The sequence below is a fragment of the Neolamprologus brichardi genome, chromosome 15 (assembly GCF_056152115.1).
Source record: "Neolamprologus brichardi isolate AB-2024 chromosome 15, ASM5615211v1, whole genome shotgun sequence".
NCBI lineage: Eukaryota > Metazoa > Chordata > Actinopteri > Cichliformes > Cichlidae > Neolamprologus > Neolamprologus brichardi.
In genome coordinates this window covers 25740496-25760049 of record NC_142118.1, presented here as the reverse complement: position 1 = coordinate 25760049, position 19554 = coordinate 25740496, and the positions used below count along the sequence as shown (strand labels likewise).

The window sequence follows — 19554 nt, the reverse complement described above, 5'->3', positions numbered from 1 at the left end:
AACAAAGGTAGCATTTTTTGGCACGTAATTCTTCCCATCAGAATTATGCTTCTAGTTTATAATAACAACAGTAGCATGGTTTGGCACTTGTTTGTAGAAGCAGTCAGCATGCCAAGGTGCTTAAGTTATACAGCTGTCACCACTGAAGTGATTGGAACACCTGACTATATAAACTTTGACAATGAACTCACTCCATTATAGTTACAGTATATATTTACTGAATATATTTACAGATACATATATTTGACATTTATAGATCCAGCAGAACACAGGGAGAAAGAACTGAAAAAGAAACAGTGTACAAATTATGCACATTTGTCGCACAGGTAGTTGACTAGGCTGCTGTCATATTGAGCACATCCAAAATGTGCCCATCTGGAACAAAACTCGCACTGCACCTGAAGAGGGAGAAGGGGGGTGTAAGTGTGTTAACCAACATTATGAATTTGATGAGAAAATAATTACTACAGTGGCTTGCAAAAGTATTCGGCCCCCGTGAACATTTCCACATTTTGTCAGATTGCATTCACAAACATGAATCAATTTTATTGGAATTCCACATGAAAGACCAATGTCTCTACCAGTCTCTAGCTGGTAGAGACATACCCTAAAAGACTGGCAGCAGTAATTGCAGATAAAGGTGGTTCTACAAAGTATTGACTCAGGAGGCTGAATAATTACGCACACCCCACTTTTCAGTTATTCATTTGTAAAAATTGTTTGGAATCATGTATGATTGTTGTTCCACTTCTCACGTGTACACCACTTTGTATTGGTCTTTCACGTGGAATTCCAATTAAAATTGATTTGTGTTTTTGGCTGTAATGTGACAAAATGTGGAAAAGTTCAAGGGGGCCGAATACTATTGCAAGCCACTGTATATTGCATTTGTGGTTTATTTGTTTTACCATTTCAATCATACTGGACTCAGGATCGGCTTCCAGCATGGAACAAACCACACAGTAGTCATCAGCATTACCTAGAAACACACTGGCGTTCAACCTAACAGTTTTTAAACAAAACTGAAAGTGCTATTGCAATACAAAAGCACATGACTCAACTTACTTTGATGTTCTAGCAGTTCGCAAGCAATTTCAGTGCGGTGCGGCCCAATGGCTTCTGGAGTGGACAGCACTCTAGTAACCTCTCCACTCAGAAGGTAGTGTTCGGCAAACTGTAAAATATGTTACAGTAATTGCAATTGATTAACTTAATTTTAGTTAAATACAATAAATACAATTAAATACAATTGCTTATTAAATACCTTCAACACTAAAACTCCACAACTGCTGGAGTCCATCTGCTTGTTATGTGGCAGAGTCTCCATTTTCCAATCCACTCGGGACTCTTCCTTTCCTTTCATCTACAGAAAATTCCTAATAAAAATAAAACAAGTTTTTAAAATGTAGCCAGCATTTTGCTCTAAATAAAAAGAAAAAAAAACCACAAACCAAACAACCCAAAACAGATAATTAATGAATGATGAATACCTCCAGTTACGCATAACTTTCCTTTCATAACAACCTTCATTTCCAAGAGGGTCTAACAGCAGTACAGATTGTGAGGAGATTTTGACAACCTAAAATAAAAATTGTATTTAGTAGAATATGTGTATTACACTCACTTAAGTAAACATAATCAATTGTAAGCTTTTTCAAAATAAGAATATGCTGCTAAAAAGAACAGTAAAACAAAAAAGAGAAAAAACACATGAGGTGTGAACATGTACCACAAGGATCCAGTGTGCACCAGAGTTCAGTGAGCACAACCAAATGTCCTCACCCGGAAACAACATCTGTGGAATATTTTTAAGTTTATAAAGGTTTAGATTTATTTACATAACATACACTATATAACCAATATAACATCTACATTACCTTGCTGACACATTTAAACTTCCCAGAAAACAGAGAGGTTGCAACAACGCAAGACAACTGATACACGGGTTTCTGAAAAATGCAAGACTTTTTTTTTTTAAAAGATTACAAAATTGTATAAAATACTTTTGTGAAATAACTGGCATACGTTCTTACTTGCCTTTTGTTTCCTAATGAGGCAGTGCAGGTATGCATCAATGACCTGTTTGGATTATAAGAAGATTATTTTTACAGACCACCACTAGGACCAAAAATGATTACTTCACTTACCTCATCAGAAAGCCACCCACTGTCCTCTAGTGTGCGAAAAGAAGAGTTATACAATTTGTATGGCCCAACGACTGCCTCCACACGCCCGGTGTCTTCTGCAGCCCAAAGCCACTTCACTAAAAAACAAAATATGATAAGTTTCTTTAGTAATAACAGTTGCCATTTGAAAATCACGGTCAATGGCCAACGGGCTACAAGCAGACAAGGGCCAATGGGCCAACAAAATAAACATGCCAGAGGGGAGTAGCTTTATGTAAATCAGAAATTAGCCAAAATTGGACCAATAGGTCAAAATTAGCAAGAGGGGAGAAAAAAATAAAACATTCTATCCATTCAACTAGCCAAACTGGCAACAATTGACCAACCAGTCAGAATGAGATTTTTAGCTATGCCACCTTTTTCTTGCGTGCTGGGTTTCTGGGGGGTCACTGGTACAAGCTCTTCTGGTGCTTGGACTGATTTTACCTGAGCTATTTTTGGTGCAAACTGAATGACAGAGGATCTGTTATTTTGCAGCGCTTCATGATGATGCTGAGGACTGCAAGGCCACATCTCAGAAGATGGGCTACTCTCAACAGGTTCAGTTGGAGTTGAGACTTGGACAGGGTGGCTTCTTCTATAGGGTTTAATGTGGTCAATACTGTATAGACTTTTTAAAGTATTTCCCTCAGCGTTTTTCAGTCTAACACATTTTCCACTGAAGTCATCAATTGTGTAGGGACCTGAAAAATCCGGTTCAAGTCTTCCTCCTTTTCGCCCACATTTCCTCATATTTAGAAGCAGAATTTTATCCCCTACATTGTACACAACATTTTTGTACTTTTTCAGGGCCCGCTTGGCATATGCAACCTTTTGCTTGTCTTGTGACTTCGCAATGTTTTCTTGTGCAGTTTCATTAACTGCATGTTGTGCTTCACTTTCAGACTGTACATAGTCACTGTACCTTTTGTCGTCTGGCAGAATGATGTTGGAAATCTAAAATTTTGTAGATATTAGCAATTAAAACAAGATGATATCATATTCATAAAGACATTACTGGGTTTTTTTCTTAAATGGTTTAAATTCTTAGTTCTAACATAGAATTTGACAAACACTCACCGGCACTTGAGCAGGCACTTCTGATGGAAATACTGCCTCTCTTCCATACATCAGAAAAAAAGGTGTGTATTTTTTTGTGGTGTGTACTTTTGACCACAGTGAAAACAGGGTGGGATCTAGATACAGATCCCAGTTATTCTGCTGGTCATTCACTATTTTTTGGAGGGCTCTAAATGCAGGTATAGAAATATGTAAAGACAGTAATGAAAGTTTAATTAGAAGTAAAGAAATAAAAAAATTATTAAGTAACAATTAAGTTTGAATAACATAAGTAATGTTATTAAAAACTGATAGATAAAAATTAGGCATACCTTTTTATGTTGTCATTGGTCTTTTCATCTAGACCATTGGTCTGTGGATGGTATGCTGCTGTGACACTTCTTTCAATTTGCAATAACTTGCAAAGATCAGAGTTGAGCTTCAACAGATAAGTACAAGGTTCTTATACTTCTTATACAAGCACACAAGAAAAAATCTTTGACCCCAGTGAAGTAAAGTTAAAAAATGTAACTGAAAATTATTTAACACTTACTTCATTCACAAACTCTCTGCCTTGGTCTGACAAAATCCTTTTGGGGCAGCCATGTCTATATATAATGGAGCACAAGTGCTGGGCTACCTCAGACGCAGATTTTGTTTTTAATGGGAAAGCTTCGACCCATTTTGAAAAGTAGTCAGTTGCAGTAAGTATATACTGGAAGCCGCTTGAAGTTTTAGGAAGAGGTCCAGTAAGATCTATACCAATAAGTTCCCACACTTCAGACACCTATCAAGGACAAATTAATAATTTGAATAACAATTTGTATAATGTACACATTAACATTGATGGTTAAAATTAGTTGGCAAACCCTCCTGCCTTTATGAATATGAGCTACAAGCATAGTTTGATGGGTAAACGGGGCATAATATTTACCTGAATACACTGCAACGGTTGCACAGCAGTCAGTGGTTTCCCAACTTTTTGACACTGGTCACATTCCAGAATCTTTAAGGTAAAAATATTTATGGAGTTCACGTAAATGTTCAACATTCTCATTTGTAAAAAACAAAAAACAAAAACACTTAATGACATATTCTCTAACAAACAAACAATTTAGCAACTTTGTGTGCGTCTTCAAATCTCTGCCAGGCCTACAGGTTATTACTGTAATATCACTAATTAATCATATTTATTTATATTTTGCAAGTGTACAGTTTCTCTTTTAACTGATATAAAAAAATGTGCTTATTTTAAACGCTATTTAACAACAGTACAGTTAATACTAACCCATGTTTTAATGTCAACCCTCATACCAAACCAGTAAAATCTGGAACACACTGCATTTAGCGTTTTGTGTGTGCCAGTGTGTCCTCCAAGAGAGATGAGATGAATGAAACTCATGAAATATCTTCCTGGCATCATCCATGGTTTTTTACTACTCTTCTGGTTCCAACAAAGAGTTCTCCATCTGCAGTAAAACAATATATATTTAGAAATTAATTTAACCACATATATGAGTTGTTAGTATTAACAATAAATTACTGACCCTTTTGTTTGAATTTTGAGGCATATCTTCTGAGGTTTTGCCTCTGAGCCTTGTCATATCCTGAAGGGTAGGAGCCCGCAGAAATGAACGCGTAAATCTCTTCCCACTTCTTCTCCATATCTACGAATGTAAGTAAACATTTTCTTATGAGCTTCAATATGTGCAGTTAACAATGCAAATAATTTAACTTATTAAATAACGGCATTACCGAAACAGCCTTAAAACACCGAAGCTGCGGACTCAAGAGTGTTGTGCAAATACCACGTGTCCAGTAACTTGACAGCAGACTTCACCGAAGCTGCAAATTCGACAGTTGTGCAGAAAGCAGATAGCGACTTCACTTTAATATTGACAAACAATCACAAAGGCTTAAAAAATCAAGTATCAACGTCAATAAAAAGTGCTAATGCTTACTACCAACCTATTCTCCTGCAAATATGACAACGGGGTAGCGTGAAATCACAGCCGGATGCGCTTAGCTTCCCTTTTTGTGTTGTGCGCATGCGCGCACATGCTCAGGAACAACGGGTAGGACGGTTTACGGGGTAGGAGAAATTCCCAGAACACCGGCAGTGAGTGAGAGCTTGGCATCCTAAGTTTTTAAGTTCTTATCGTTTCTTTTCGTTTCTATCGCTGGCATGTGTTTTGGTTGAAGGAAGTGACAGTTTTCTTACAAAGTGACGCTCCACAACAGTGAGAACGTCATGGATTCTTTTTTCTTCATTGTGGTTGGATTTCTACTGTGCTGGCTTGCTTCCAATGATGTGGGCGAGGCCGTGAGTCAGCTGAGGATTGTTTACTCCCGCCACGAACTATTACAACTTAACTTACCGTATGATGGTAAGGACTTCACCTCATGTATGCCGGATTTTATACATAAAGACTCTAACAGAACGAGTGAGAAGAGGAAGAGGAAAAGAGGGAGACGTGGAGGTGTTAAATTGCGTCTGAGGAGACAACAGGTCAGTCAGTTTCCCCTGCCATCTGTTATCCTTGGAAATGTTCAGTCTCTTAGGAACAAGCTGGATGAACTCCAGGGAAACGTCAGGTTCCAGAAAGACTTCAGGTACAGCTGTTTAATGGCTTTTTCCGAGACATGGCTGACGGAGCTGGATCAGGACGCCGATTTTTCAATTGACGGTGTTGGAGCTCCCTTTCGCCGGGATCGGGATGCACGGGTAACAGGGAAATCTCAAGGAGGGGGAGTATGCTTGTATGTGAACAAACGTTACTGTAGCGCTGTGACTGTTAGAGAGTGTACAGTACATGTACACCAGATGTTGAACTTTTATCCGTGTCACTGCGCCCTTTTTATCTCCCTCGTGACTTTCCACAACTTTTTATTACCGTAGTTTACATTCACCTGAGGGCTCACCCCGCCTCCACCTGCAGCATCATCTCAGACGTAGTGCAGAAGCTGCAGGCACTCTCTCCTGATGCACCAAACTTTATAATAGGGGATTTTAACCATGTCTCTCTTAAACCAACTTTGGGCAATCTTTATCAATATGTATCCTGTCCTACCAGACGGGATAAAATGTTGGACCTTTGTTACGGATCGGTGAAGAATGCTTATAAATCCCTCCCACTTCCTCCTCTGGGATCTTCTGACCATAACTGTGTGCATCTGTGTGCATAAAACTGTCTTAAAACGAGAGAAGACAAAGACTAAGGACGTTGACATATGGTCAGAAGAATCTGTGCTTACCTTGCAGGAATGTTTTAAGTGTACAGAGTGGGAAGTTTTTATTCAGTCTTGTGGAGATGATCTCGACGCTTTGGTGGATGTTACTAGCTCTTATGCAGTATTTTGTAAAGACATGATCATACCCTGTAAGCGTGTTAAAGTCTACGCTAACAATAAGCCATGGGTCACTAAAAGTGTCAAATCCTGTTTAAGGAAAAAGAGACAGGCCTTTAAAGAGGGGGCTGTTACTGATTTTCAGACAGCCACCAAGGAACTGAAAATCGAGATCTTGAAGGCAAAACAGAGCTACAAAAACCTTCTTGAAGGCAAATTTGCTGCAAAAAATTTTGGGTCTGCCTGGACTTGTATGAAAACCATGGCAGGGTTTCAAAATCCCCAGAGCAGCAGTCAGATCATTTTAGATGGTTTTAATTCAGACAGAGATTTTGCAAACGCTTTAAATGTGTTTTATGCTCGTTTTAGTTCTTCTGATTTTAGCGAGGATATTTTGGAACTGAAACAGAAACTGAGAGATACTCAGCACTTTATCGTTGAACTCCGTGATGTCAAAAAGGCCTTTCATACAGTCAATGTGAACAAGAGCCAGGGTCCTGATAATATTAGTGGCCGCCTAATTAAATCTTGTGCTGACGAACTCAGTCCTATATTTCAGGTTATTTTTAATAAATCCTTGCAAACACAACATGTGCCCTCTCTTTGGAAAGAAGCAGTCGTGGTTCCTGTCCCTAAATCTAGTCGTCCAAAGATTCTAAATGACTTCAGGCCTGTTGCCCTCACTTCAGTTGTAATGAAAGTCTTTGAAAAAATCATCAGAAATGTGATTATGAAAGAGACTGAACATCAACTGATTCAATACAGTTTGCATATAGGTCCAACAGAGGAGTGGAGGACGCACTTTTGATTTTATTAAATCGGATTCTTAAACATGTAGAGAGTAAAGGGACTTCTTTTCATTAATTTTTCTTCGGCTTTTAATACAATACAGCCCCATATTTTAATTAAAAGACTTTTAGAACAGTTTGAAATCAGGAAAAACCTGGTGGGCTGGATTTTAGATTTTTTAACTGACAGGTCACAAAGAGTGAGAATAAATGGGATTCTGTCTGACCCAGTGTTCTCCTCCACAGGTTCTCCTCAAGGGTGCGTCTTATCGCCCTTATTATTCATTCTCTATACAAACATGTGTCAGAGCAGATATAAAAACAGGGTCATTATTAAATATGCAGATGACTCTGTTATTGTCACCCTCTTTCAGCAAACTGAAAGAGGGTGAAACTAACCACGGTCCAGTCACTGATGACTTTGTTCAGTGGTGTGAGGAGTCTTATCTCCAGCTGAACATATCTAAAACAAAAGATATGGTGATTGATTTTAGGAAACAACAAAATGGGCACGGAGTCACTTTAATTAAAGGTCAGAAAATAGAGCAAGTACAATCATATCAATAATAATCAATGAAAAACTGAACTTTGAGCAAAATTGTAAATCAGTTTGTAAAAAGGGTCACCAGCACCTTTATTGTCTTAGGAAACTTGCTCATTTCCACATTGACCAAAAAATTTTAACTTTGTTTTATCGTTCTTTTATTGAGTCTGTTTTATCCTTTTGTTTGGTGGCATGGTTTGGTCAGACCTCTGTCACAGAGAAAAACTCTCTAAATCAGATAGTGAGATGGTCCAGTCGTCTGATAGGTGAGCCACAGTCTTGTTTAGCCTCCCTGTACTCCAAGCAGGTACAGAGGATGGCTTTATAAATCCTTAAAAATGGTTCCCATCCGCTAAGGGGTGAATTTCAGCTTCTTCCCTCAGGACGGAGGTTTCTATTTCCGAGATGCAGGACAAAGCGTTATAAAAATAGCTTTGTCCCCATTGCTGTCACTGAATTAAATAAGAACTGTTTTTGATTCGAAATATTAAAATTACTATATATGTGCCACAGAGAGGTTTATATCTTTACTAGGTATGTATGTTTTTAAAGGGATGCCAAATGCTGTCATTTTTTCTGTAAAGCAAATTTACCTTGCCTATGGGTATAAATAAAGTTACCTTACCTTACCTTACCTTAGCTCTCTTACCTCTTTGCTTCTTGTCCAGGTTTGTAGAGTGGTGGGGTGATTTTCTACTGTCTGTACTGAAGTAGGGCTGCTCAATTAATCGAATTTTAATCTAAATTACGATCTGGGCTTTCAACAATCATTAAAAATGACTGAGCCGATTATTAGCACCTCCCTTGTGCTTTACTCTCGCGCTGCTCCATGTGGCAAATCGAGTGCACGTCTCTGCGTTTTGAACACGCGTCACAACAATTAAGAGGACCCGAGGGAAGCTCGGAAAGCTAAGCAGAAGTTATTTGGAGAGGAGAGGATAATGGCTGCTGAAGAAAGAATGCCGTTGGTTGAAAAGAGAGGTAAAACAACTTCAGTTGTGTGGAAACATTATGGGTTCGCGGAGTCAGACATGGAACAAGTAGACATAGTGTGTCTAATATTTTATATTATTTTTTTGACAACCTTTAAAGCCATTATTCAATACATTGCTATTGTTAAATAAATATCGTCAAATAATCAAGATCTCAATTTCAGTGAAAATAATTGTGATTATGATTTTTGCTATAATCGAGCAGCCCTATACTGAATAATAAATAGTAATAATACTGCTGTCATTGATGACAATGTGGTCGTGAAACCATGCCATACACGTTTCTACCTCTGATCTGCTTTGCTGCAAATTCGTCTTTAACTTTCTTTGGAAAGTTCTGGTCAACATGACTGAGCTTTTCCTCGGGTTTGATAACTACAAGGTTCATCTTAAATCTGAGATTTTTGACTCTGAATTCAATTAATTAAGTTGCTTTTTGTGGAACACTGTGATGTATAGATATTGAAACGAGGTTAGCGAAGGTGAAAACAGTGAACTACATTTGCTTGCAGCATATTTCATTAATAATACCTATGGCATTATGACTGGGGCCGAGCCCCCCTATAGGTCGGATCTTAGAACTGCCCCTGTAGGCTGCTTTGCGTTCAGCTCAATGTAGTAAGTCTCCACCTTTGACCGTTTGGTAGTGCCAGAGAGTCAGAGATATTAAATGAGAGACTGCAGGAGACACCAGCGAAAAAGAAACCGACCCTAACACAACAGCCTCCTTTAATACACATATTTGTCCACCAGAAGGCAGCAGAGATACAGCTACTACAGCACTGCTACAGTAGGCGCAGTGCCCCCGATGCATGGTAAGTTGTGCCTTTGGAAAGAATATCTTGGGGTAAATTGTGCCACTGATTATGAAAGGAAAACATTATATTTCAATCTCAGAGACTGTAATGCTACATAAAAGCTAGACGAAATCAACACAAAATTACTTATCTAAGGTTTATTTAAAGTTATTTTACAACACCAAAGGCACATTTTATACAAGCTAATTGTGCCACATGAGCACATCAAAAGTCCGTTTTCTTACACAAAGCCTAGCACCACATGACCTTGTTGATGCTACCCACTGCTCTCTTCTGGCTGTACCACTAAGTTGTTGTGGTGTGGGTAGTTGTTGTTCTACTCTTTAAATAAGTTCCCAACTTTGCTGCTCTGTGAACTATCTGCATTTTGATAACTGGTAATGAGCATTTCCTGGGGAAATAATTATAATTAATAATTATTATGTTCCCTATTACTTCCTCTTAATAAATGCACACGTAACCCAACCTGCTTTTAACTTTTGATCCCTGCTAGCTGGATCAAAATGTAATTTCTTTGAGCATATTCAAATACCATGAACTGGCTTTTGAGTATGCACAAAGTAATGAACACATAAAGGCTGATAGTGCCTTCATATGTTCTGCCAGTTCTTTCTCCATATGTTCATCAAAGACTTGATTGGCATGTCCAGATCTTTTATATCCTTTTTTAGCCTTAATTCTTTTCCATCTATCTTTTGCTTCTCCATATATCGATTTAATATCATCCTCAATATGTTCATGTTCCTCGCCACCTGACGAATGGACTTCCCCTTCTCCACCTAATTCACTCTGTCCATGCCCTCTAAAGGAGTGAAAGCCCTGTCTGTCCTCCCTGTTTTAACTCCATGGCATGATGGTTTATTTCTAATTTTGGTCTGAAATTAAGAATGCCACTGTGAAAATGTCATGGTCCTGAGTCTGTTGACTTTTGTGTTTATTAATATTGTCTTATGGTCTTGTTTATTCCGTTAAGGTTTTCCTAATTAGATTTTGGTTTTGTGCTCCCTCTCTTTAGTGTCCAGTCATCCCTACCCATGTGTTTCCTCTGTTCTCTGTCTTTATTTTTCTTTTTTCTCCTTTTTCTTTTTTTTTTTTTTGCAGTGAGTGCAGCTGCTGCTGGAAATGACCAAATCATATAACAGAAAAGTTGTTTTTAGATGAAATTGCTAAAATTCTCTGTAGCAACTAAGAGTAGCATCTCTTTTCTGGATTGTTAGTCAGTTAATTTGGGGGGGGGGAAACTGCTGATTAGCAAAAGCTACAAGAGCATAGCACAGAGCTTTTGATCATGTGACCAAATCTTGATCAGGTGTCATGAAAGATGTTTAATTTCCTTTTTTTTTTTTTTTTTTTTTTAAATTCTGTAGGGAATTCTTTTCCACATTGACTCAAGAGTTTAGATTCAAAATCACTTGTTGACCTTGAAAGCAGCACTTGACAAAACAATCTCAGCTGCACTCAGCTAGCTGTTCGGGAGATTTCAACTGTCAGTTTTAATTGTAGGTTGGGAGTTTAATTTCTATTTGGCACCATCGTGACTGCCGTAGTGGTGGCTGAGTGCTTTTTCAACCCTGCGTTCCATTCACAAGTCATGCTATCTGGAATTATATGCAGTTAAGTGCTCAAAACGTAAACATTGTTTGCCAGTTTGATAATTAGTCTATCAAGTATATATAGTCAGAGGCTGGTAGTAGACTTCTTGAAGCTCGGTTGAGCTGAGCATGAAATCATCAGCATGCTTCATAACACACAGTCACACCTGAGAGCTGCCCTGAGAAAGCACAGTTTTTATTTACTACTCACCATCAGCCCAGCGAGCACAAAATGGGAGTTAAGTTCACCTTAATGGTGGGTAATGAGGTAAGAATATGTCACTCAGTCAGTCATACTCTGTAGTGTTTTTTGCTTTATCTTGTTTTGTCTTTTTCTGTTTTTCTTTCCTTTTTTGTGGTTGAACATATTTAACTGGAAGATTTGTATTAGTAAAAAAAATAGACAGCCTTTACAATAACAGAAAAACCGAGGAATGAGAGTGGAATATAAAACAATATAATATCTACAAAACAAACAAAAAAAAACCCAAACAAGATTTAATAAAGTTCCACGGTCCAATAAACTCTTCCTACCCCTCTTCATCTTGCAGAATTGCAATTGCCTGTTCCTTCGAAAACAAGTCCATGAAGTCATTTTGCCAGTTATTCATACTAAAAGAATGTGTTTGTGTTATTTGCAGTTCATTAAAATTATCCTTTTAGTTGATAAAAAAAATATCAGTGAAAAATCCATGTTTGGATCAGTGACATTTTCATATCTACTATATGTCTCTGGTCAAGGTTTGATATCTCTATTGAGAAAACATGACAGTTTTTCAGTAATAACCATTTAAAGGTGCTTAACTCAAGGATAGTACCACAGCAAATGCCTAAAGGTGCAATCACCTTTGCAACCACTGCACACAGTGTTGATGATGTATGATCAATTTTCTACAGTGTACAGGATATGTTGTGGTTCCTATCTATTAAAAACAATAATGCTGCACCACATTCAGTGGCTTACATGCTACAACTTGCCTTAAATTATTGATTTGTTTTCCCTATTATCCATCCATTTACTTAACAAGTTATCCAGTTCAGGGTTGTGGGGGAGTTGGAGCCTTTCCCAGCTGTCACAGGGTAAGATGCAGGATACACCCTGGACAGGTTGCCAGTCCTGTGAGGGTGCACAGAAAGATAAGCAGCAATTCACATTTATATTCATGTCAGTTAAGAATCACTAATTAACTTAATATCCATGTCCTTGGACTGTGGAGGGAAGCCAAAGTAGGCTACCAAAAGAACACCCATGCATGCACTGGAAGACCACTCCACCTCTCTACAGCAACATTCGAACCTAGGACCATCTTGCTGTGAGGTGACAATGCTAACTACATTTAAAGTGCATTCAACATATTGTTTTAAGCACATCTTGTTGGTTGTTTGCACCATGCTGTTTGGTAGTGGTCGTATTAGACCGCTTCCAGGTGGGAGGCTGCGTAACAATGTAGTAGAGGCCACTGGATGTCTTAAGCATGGACAGTCAAAATGGAAGACTTCTTTTACTTTAGTTGTGGGTAAGAGCTGAGTGTTTTGCAAATCAAGAGAGAAGGCTGTGCTAATGATATTCTATCCATGACACTTAACTCCAAAATCAAGAAAAAGATTTGTATCGTATATTGTATTTGGAGATTTAACGAATAAATATCTGTCTTCTGCTTCATATTTAAATGTTACAGTTGTTTGAAATGAGCTTGGATGTCCTGTTATAAAAGATTTTCCTTTCTTGCAAAAAAAGGTTATAACAGGCTGATGCACACAACTGAGCCAAATGTGTGAAGATGAAAGCTTTTTGTAAAGATCCTCTAGGTGTTGTTAATTAATTGTTGAGTAAGCTGACCCATCTCACTTCAAGGAGTTCCTCTACTCCATCCTGCACTTCTTCACTGTCAGGGTATTTTGACCTCCTGCCAACACATGGTGCGTAATCATGTGCACGGTTTCTGTTTGTCATACCTAATACTCAAACTGCAGATCAGTGAGTGATGTGATTAATTTTTGAGTGCATAACTGCATACATTTGCATATTAATATAAAAAACTGCATTTTTGTCAAATTTGTTCAATTCTTCACTGCCTACAGAACTGATATTAACACCTACAAATTATAAAATGACAATAACACTAACATGAAATGTACACAAATTAGTGTATTAACTAGCTTAATGAATTAGTCCATTAGCATAACTGGTCGTATTTAATATATCATGGTGATTACGGCAGCTAAATTGCCTCCTATTTGGATGTGATCCAGAATATCTGAGGGATGATTATTAAGGCTGTGACTGGTTTGGGCCTCAGCCTTTTTTAGATTTGGCTCAACTAGTAGGACTCAATTTAAGCTCCACAAAGCTCCCCCTTTCTTTTTTTTTTCTTTTTTTTGCTAGTCCTGTTTGGCTCTTTTGCCATCAGAATTATTGTCGAAAGGCGAAGAAAGATGCCCAACGGATTTACTTTACCAAATGGACCATCCCAGCCTTGCTGTAATGGTCTATTTGATTCACCTTTTATTGTTTATTTTATTTTTTATTTTCATTTGCTAGATACAGGACAGACTTGAATGAGGAAAAGAAAAGGGAGAAAGAAAGAGGGGAAAAAAACAGCGGAGAAGATGGACAGGGATAAAGGGCAAAAAACAAAAACCAACAAAATAAGCAGACTCTGTTCTCTGTCTGCGTATATTTCCTGTTTTACTTTGAAGGTCTGTGTCTCTTGTCTCTTCAATTAGAATCAACTGTGCCTCCCTCCTGTTTTGCCATTCTGCGTTTCTCTGCGTCTCATCCCTGTGATTCTCCCTGAATGTCATCCCGTGTTTCACCCAGCGAATTATTATTTCAGGTTTGTTTAGCTAGCTCTCCCAGTTCAGTTTGTTTCTTAGTTTCCATTCTGGCCATCCTCACTTCTGTTTGTAGTCTCACATGTTGTAAATAAACGCTCACTCGCATCTCAGCCGTTGCCTGCATTTTGGGTCCTTTTTGCCGCAGCCGTGAAAGAAAAACTGTAAAAATACATTCTACAATTACAATAAAATAATATATTTAAAATATTCATAAGTTGCGCAGCAGTTTTGAGTTAACATAGGAGTGTGTCAGGTGTGTAGACTTACGGTGTAGCTTACCAAAGCACTAAAACATCTGTGAAATGTTTTTAGACTTGTCTAAAACTGTTCAGACAAAGCAATCAAAAAATCTTGATCACAGAAATTTTACTTTGAAAAGCAAAAAAAAGTTTTTGAACTTAAATATGATTTACTCTCATGGAACGAGGCTCTCTTCTTTGCAGGATGAGTAAAATTGCTGACTCTTCAAAAATGTGGTGTGTTAAAGTGAATTGTTAAATGTTGTCATTTTTTTGCTTACCATCTCTACATTGTTTCAACTCTGTGATCAAAGGAATTCCTTTGTCCACCTCCCCAGCCTCTCGAGGTTTTGGGGGGGCTGTAGTGATTTATCACAAGCACATCCTTGTGAAGGGTTGTTTGATGTTTGGTAAGCTTCCTGCCCTTTTTATGGCTTCACTGCGTTGTGCATGGTGAACCAATACAGGAATTTAACCATACATTGGGTGTGGGGGAGATTACCCCCTTTATGACCAGGATGTTGTTAGAAACAGTTGTGATCAGGAAGTCACGCACACAGAGAGACACACATTCTCACACACTCACTCAAACACACACACACATTCTCACATGCATACACACACACATATTCTCACATGACACACACACACATTCTTGCATACATACGTTTACGCCAGTGTTTTTAATTTTTTTAAGGAGGTTTAATATGGTTTCTCCACCAGTTTTAAGGAGGTCTAAGCAGGTTTCTCCACCAAATAGAAGGAGGGATAAAAAGTTTTTTTCTCTGCCACTGAGGGCGTTGAGTGTTGGTTTCTCCACCGAAAGGAGGCCAGAGCTCTTGTATGTGTCTATTTTGTGTGTGTGTGCGGGCCAGACGTGGTCTGCGTGACTGAGTTTGATTGTCGTTTTGTATGCAGTCGCTTTTAAGCTGATGAGCAAGCTACACATGTTCAGAGCAGGAGCTGCTTGACCGTATCAGTGGGGAGGGAAACAGAGCTATGATATCTCGAGCATGCAGCTATCCATGAGTTCAGTTTCTTCCTCGCACCTCATATGAGCAACAGCTTTTCTGCATCCTGATTCATGTGTGTAAGACTTTTGTAACATCAGCATCATGTTTTTGTTTTGGCGAGAAGCAGGTGATTGTGTCTGACGTCATGGTGCGTGTGAGTTACTGAGAGGTGTGAAAGTATGTGAGTGAAAAGGTATCCAGCTGGGGCAGACATGATTCTGCAGGTCACCTGCCCAGTGGACAAAAGAAATAAAATAGTTGTGTTGATGAATGATAACATGAAGAGTGTTTGGTGTTTCTCAACCTGAAACAACTGTAATGCTACTTTCTGTTTTTAAGAAAGGAGGGTTAAAAAAAAACACACACACAAAAAAAAACAAAAAACAGATAGAGTGTCATGTTTCGGCTGTGTGGCAGGCAGGAATTGGACCCAAACGCAAACTCACGGGGACAGAACTTGAACTCAAAAGCACAGCTTTATTGCTGGAAAACAGTTAACAAACAATACAAAATTAAACTAAACTGGGAAAAGCTAATTATAATGTACACCGAGAGACCCAGGGAGAATCACACACAGCATGAGGGAGATCACGACACTGACACAGAGAAACACAGGGCTTAAATACACTGGGAAATAACGAGGGGAATGAGACACAGAAGGGAAGCACAGCTGGGAGAAATCAGACATAACGAGACCCAAGGGAAGCGAAACTCAATACATTCACGTAGGACACAGACCTTCAAAGTAAAACAGGAAATGTAACATAGACGCAGACTTGACTAGGGGAGACAGAGCAACTAAGAAACATAGAACAGAGAGACAGAGGGAAGCTACTAAATACTCAGAAAACTAAAGAGAATACAAGAAAGCCAAACTAAGACACTAGACTAAAGAATAAACTGGGGCAACAAAGAGAACTAAGATCATAATACAAAAACTCAGAGACACAAGAAACTCAAAACACTGGGTCACCGACCCAGGACTGTGACAGAAATGTGTGTTGTTTTAAGCAGTGATGAGAATATTGAAAATGGGATGAGAGGTACACAAAAACACACACAAACAGAGAAAATGCATTAACCATACTAACCCTACATGCATATACACATAGAATGATACTCATGAGGACCAGACAGCATCTTAAGCAGGAGATTCTGTTTGTCATCTTTTCCAAGTCACTAGTAAGATGAAAGTAATACAAAGACTAGTGGACTGAATATTATAGGAGGACAGATGGTTGCATCATAGAGGAGAAAACAGAATGCTGATGAGGGGTTTTGCATGAGTGAGCTGAGTGAGCTGATTGTGAGTTTCTGGTGTGTGAAGAAGTTTTAACATGGCACACATTTGGTTAAATGAGAAGAAACTTATTATGTGCTGAGACAACAGGGTTATGCTGTATGTTGTGTGTGGCTGATTGGATGAATGTTTGAGATTAAACTGGCTGTTGATTTGTCTTTTGTTACTAAGTTGAGCCTGCCAATTAGGTTTGGTATGATTTATCCCCCTGAAATGAAGAACATGTGTCATGACTTAACAAGGCATTTCCTTTCATTCTTTCCTTTCTTTTCTTTTTATTTTGTTACTTTCATGGTGCACTAAAAGCTTTGTTTAATAATTTTTCTGTCACCTAAGGAGATCTGAACATGTTGTTGCGAACGGTTGCAAGTGAGTTTCTCCAGAATTAAAATGGGCTTGGGAGAAAGTCACTTATTTGGGACAATTAGAAAATGAGTCCCTGTCCAGAAGGATTCAACGAGGAAATCCAGTCTAAATTCTTTTTCTTTTTGAAATGTCGTTGTTTTGCTGAGGGTGGAAACAAAATGCGACGATAATTTCCACTATCAGCAAAAGAAAGAATCACTGAGTGAATAAATGAGTGAGAATTTAAAAAATGGGGAACTGACTGACTGGTTAAAGCTGACAAAAGCTGACAAGACGGACTGACTTAATACCATTGTGTGAAGTTAACCCCCACCTGACAAAAGTGTGGATGTATCTCTGTGTGTGTCTCTGTTGCAGGAACAGGATGACCACAGGAGGAAACTTGGGTCACATGACTATGTAAACTCTGCAAATTTAACCTTTTTAGTTTTAATTTTTCTGTGTCTGTGAATTTACCATGGGTGTGTTATTCACTACCTTGTGTTGCTCACAGATATCACTGTGAGAAAGAGTGTATACACCTGCTCAACAATAACATTTACATTTCTTTTCTACAACAGATGGTTAATCATATGATTTGATCATGTGATCATGATTTACAGCAGGACACAACTTAATGATGTTTTTTTACCACAGGATTACTGAGTTTTTGTGTGAAGAAAACTGTGGTTACAGGCTATATGTTGATGATGAAATTACACTGTTTTGTTGAGAAAATGTTGGAGAAAATGTGAATGTTATAGGGGGAAAAGTGAATACAGTGTGATACTGTGTTTGAAATCAGTGTTGCTTCTTTTTACAGCAGAGTGTTAACTTTATGACCTTTTACAGCACCTCTGGAATCTGGATGGCCGACGCCTGACCACCAGGATGATCCATGTGTGTGGCTAATGTTTGTTTTCTTTGAGTGTTTGTAAAGGATTCAGCACAGACAGACAAGTGACAATTGAACAGATGTGCAGTGGTTACAAAATAGTTAAATGGGGCTCATTATCTGACCATTATTGGGCTCATGGTGAGTGACAAAATTAAGGAAAAGTCACTGATTACAATGTGGAATGACGTTGAGATGTTCGATGATTTGGAGCAAATTATGGAAAAAGTAGGAGTTTAACCCTTTAAGACCTACCATAGAACCAAATCCGCCAGAGCTTACATTATATTTTTACATGTTGTAGTGCCATTTTTGGGAGCATTTCAAGTTGCTATACATCAATACAACCATTATAGCCCAATTTTTAATAATATGTATGCATTACGTGCATAGTAATTACATAAATTGCAAAAAAGTGCAATAAACTACAAAAAAATTTAAAATCGTTTTTGTTTTTTTAACATATATTTCTAGTTAGAGAAATATATGTTAAAGACTAAAATTACATTTCTGTCAGCTGCAAGACACTTGTCTCTAATGTCACTATTACTCTCACAACCACACATAATCATAAAATGGTGCACAATTCTGAATCAATCAACCCTTTTGCCAACGAAAGAAGAGGGCACTTCTCATGAGTGGAGCACGTGGAGAAGGAGTGTAAGCCAAGGGATGACTTAACAGATGTGCCACTCGTTGAGGGAATGGTTTGGTTTGTTGATGGTTCGAGCTTTACAACAGCAGAGGGACAGGCTAAAACAGGTTTTACTGTAGTAGATAGTGAGAAAGTTATCAGTGCAGGACAACTAGCATGTTTCATATCTGCTTAAGCAGCAGAGATGGTGGCTTTAACGGAAGCGTGTAAAGCTGCAGAGAGATGAAATGTAACAATATACACTGATAGCCTATATGCATTTGCTACATTACATTTCTTTGCAGTGCAGTGGGTGAGACGAGGTGTGGCAGCCTCTAAAGGGAAGCCTGTAGAACACGCCAAACTCCTGCAAAATCTGCTGGAAGCAATAATATTGCCCAGTAGAATTGCCACGTGCAACACACGTGAGGGAAAGATCCAGTTGCATTAGGGAATGCCTTTGCAGATAAGATTGCAAAAGAGGCAGCTTTAGGAGCACATGGTGTTCACATTTTAGCAGTGCAACATCAGCAGACGTTGCCTGTTATACGAGATGCACTGGCAGACATGCAGGCCGTGCCATGTCTCAACAGGAGGGATGATGGAAGCAGTAGAGCAACATTTTCATACTTAGATTTAATACTTTAAAACATTTTTTGCATGGCATGTATGATATGTTGCAAGCACAATTCTCGGGGTAATTTGAAACCTAAGAGAGGGAAATTCCCCAGACCCAGTCACCCATTTCAAGTTATTCACTAGTCTAGTGATAGTGTGCCCTTTTTTAAAGTGGATAGAAATCGTCCCAACTAGGAAAGCAGATGCTATTTCGGTTGCCAAAGCCATATGTAAGGATATCATCCCGGAACACGTGATTCCGGAGACTATTTATAGTGATAATGGCCCATACTTTGTAAATTAAGTGATTGGATTAATGGCACAGCATCTAAAACATCATTGTTCATATCATCCACAAAGTGCAGG

The 19554-nt window shown here is 38.5% G+C and overlaps 1 protein-coding gene and 1 long non-coding RNA gene across 2 annotated transcripts; both read right to left on the bottom strand.

Moving 5' to 3' along the window:
* Positions 1–305: 305 nt before the first annotated feature.
* Positions 306–1396, bottom strand: LOC148098531 (uncharacterized). The gene is made up of 4 exons (XM_087852605.1): positions 1265–1396; positions 1066–1174; positions 909–979; positions 306–398 (listed from the first exon to the last, which is right to left on the bottom strand). Exons 1-4 carry the CDS (start codon positions 1361–1363, stop codon positions 306–308), a joined length of 372 nt encoding a protein of 123 aa, XP_087708731.1. The 5' UTR covers positions 1364–1396.
* A 2166-nt stretch (positions 1397–3562) lies between these two features.
* LOC148098530 (uncharacterized) lies at positions 3563–4244 on the bottom strand. The gene is made up of 3 exons (XR_015720734.1): positions 4159–4244; positions 3778–4011; positions 3563–3663 (listed from the first exon to the last, which is right to left on the bottom strand). It is a non-coding gene; the product is annotated as an uncharacterized LOC148098530 (long non-coding RNA).
* Positions 4245–19554: the final 15310 nt, after the last annotated feature.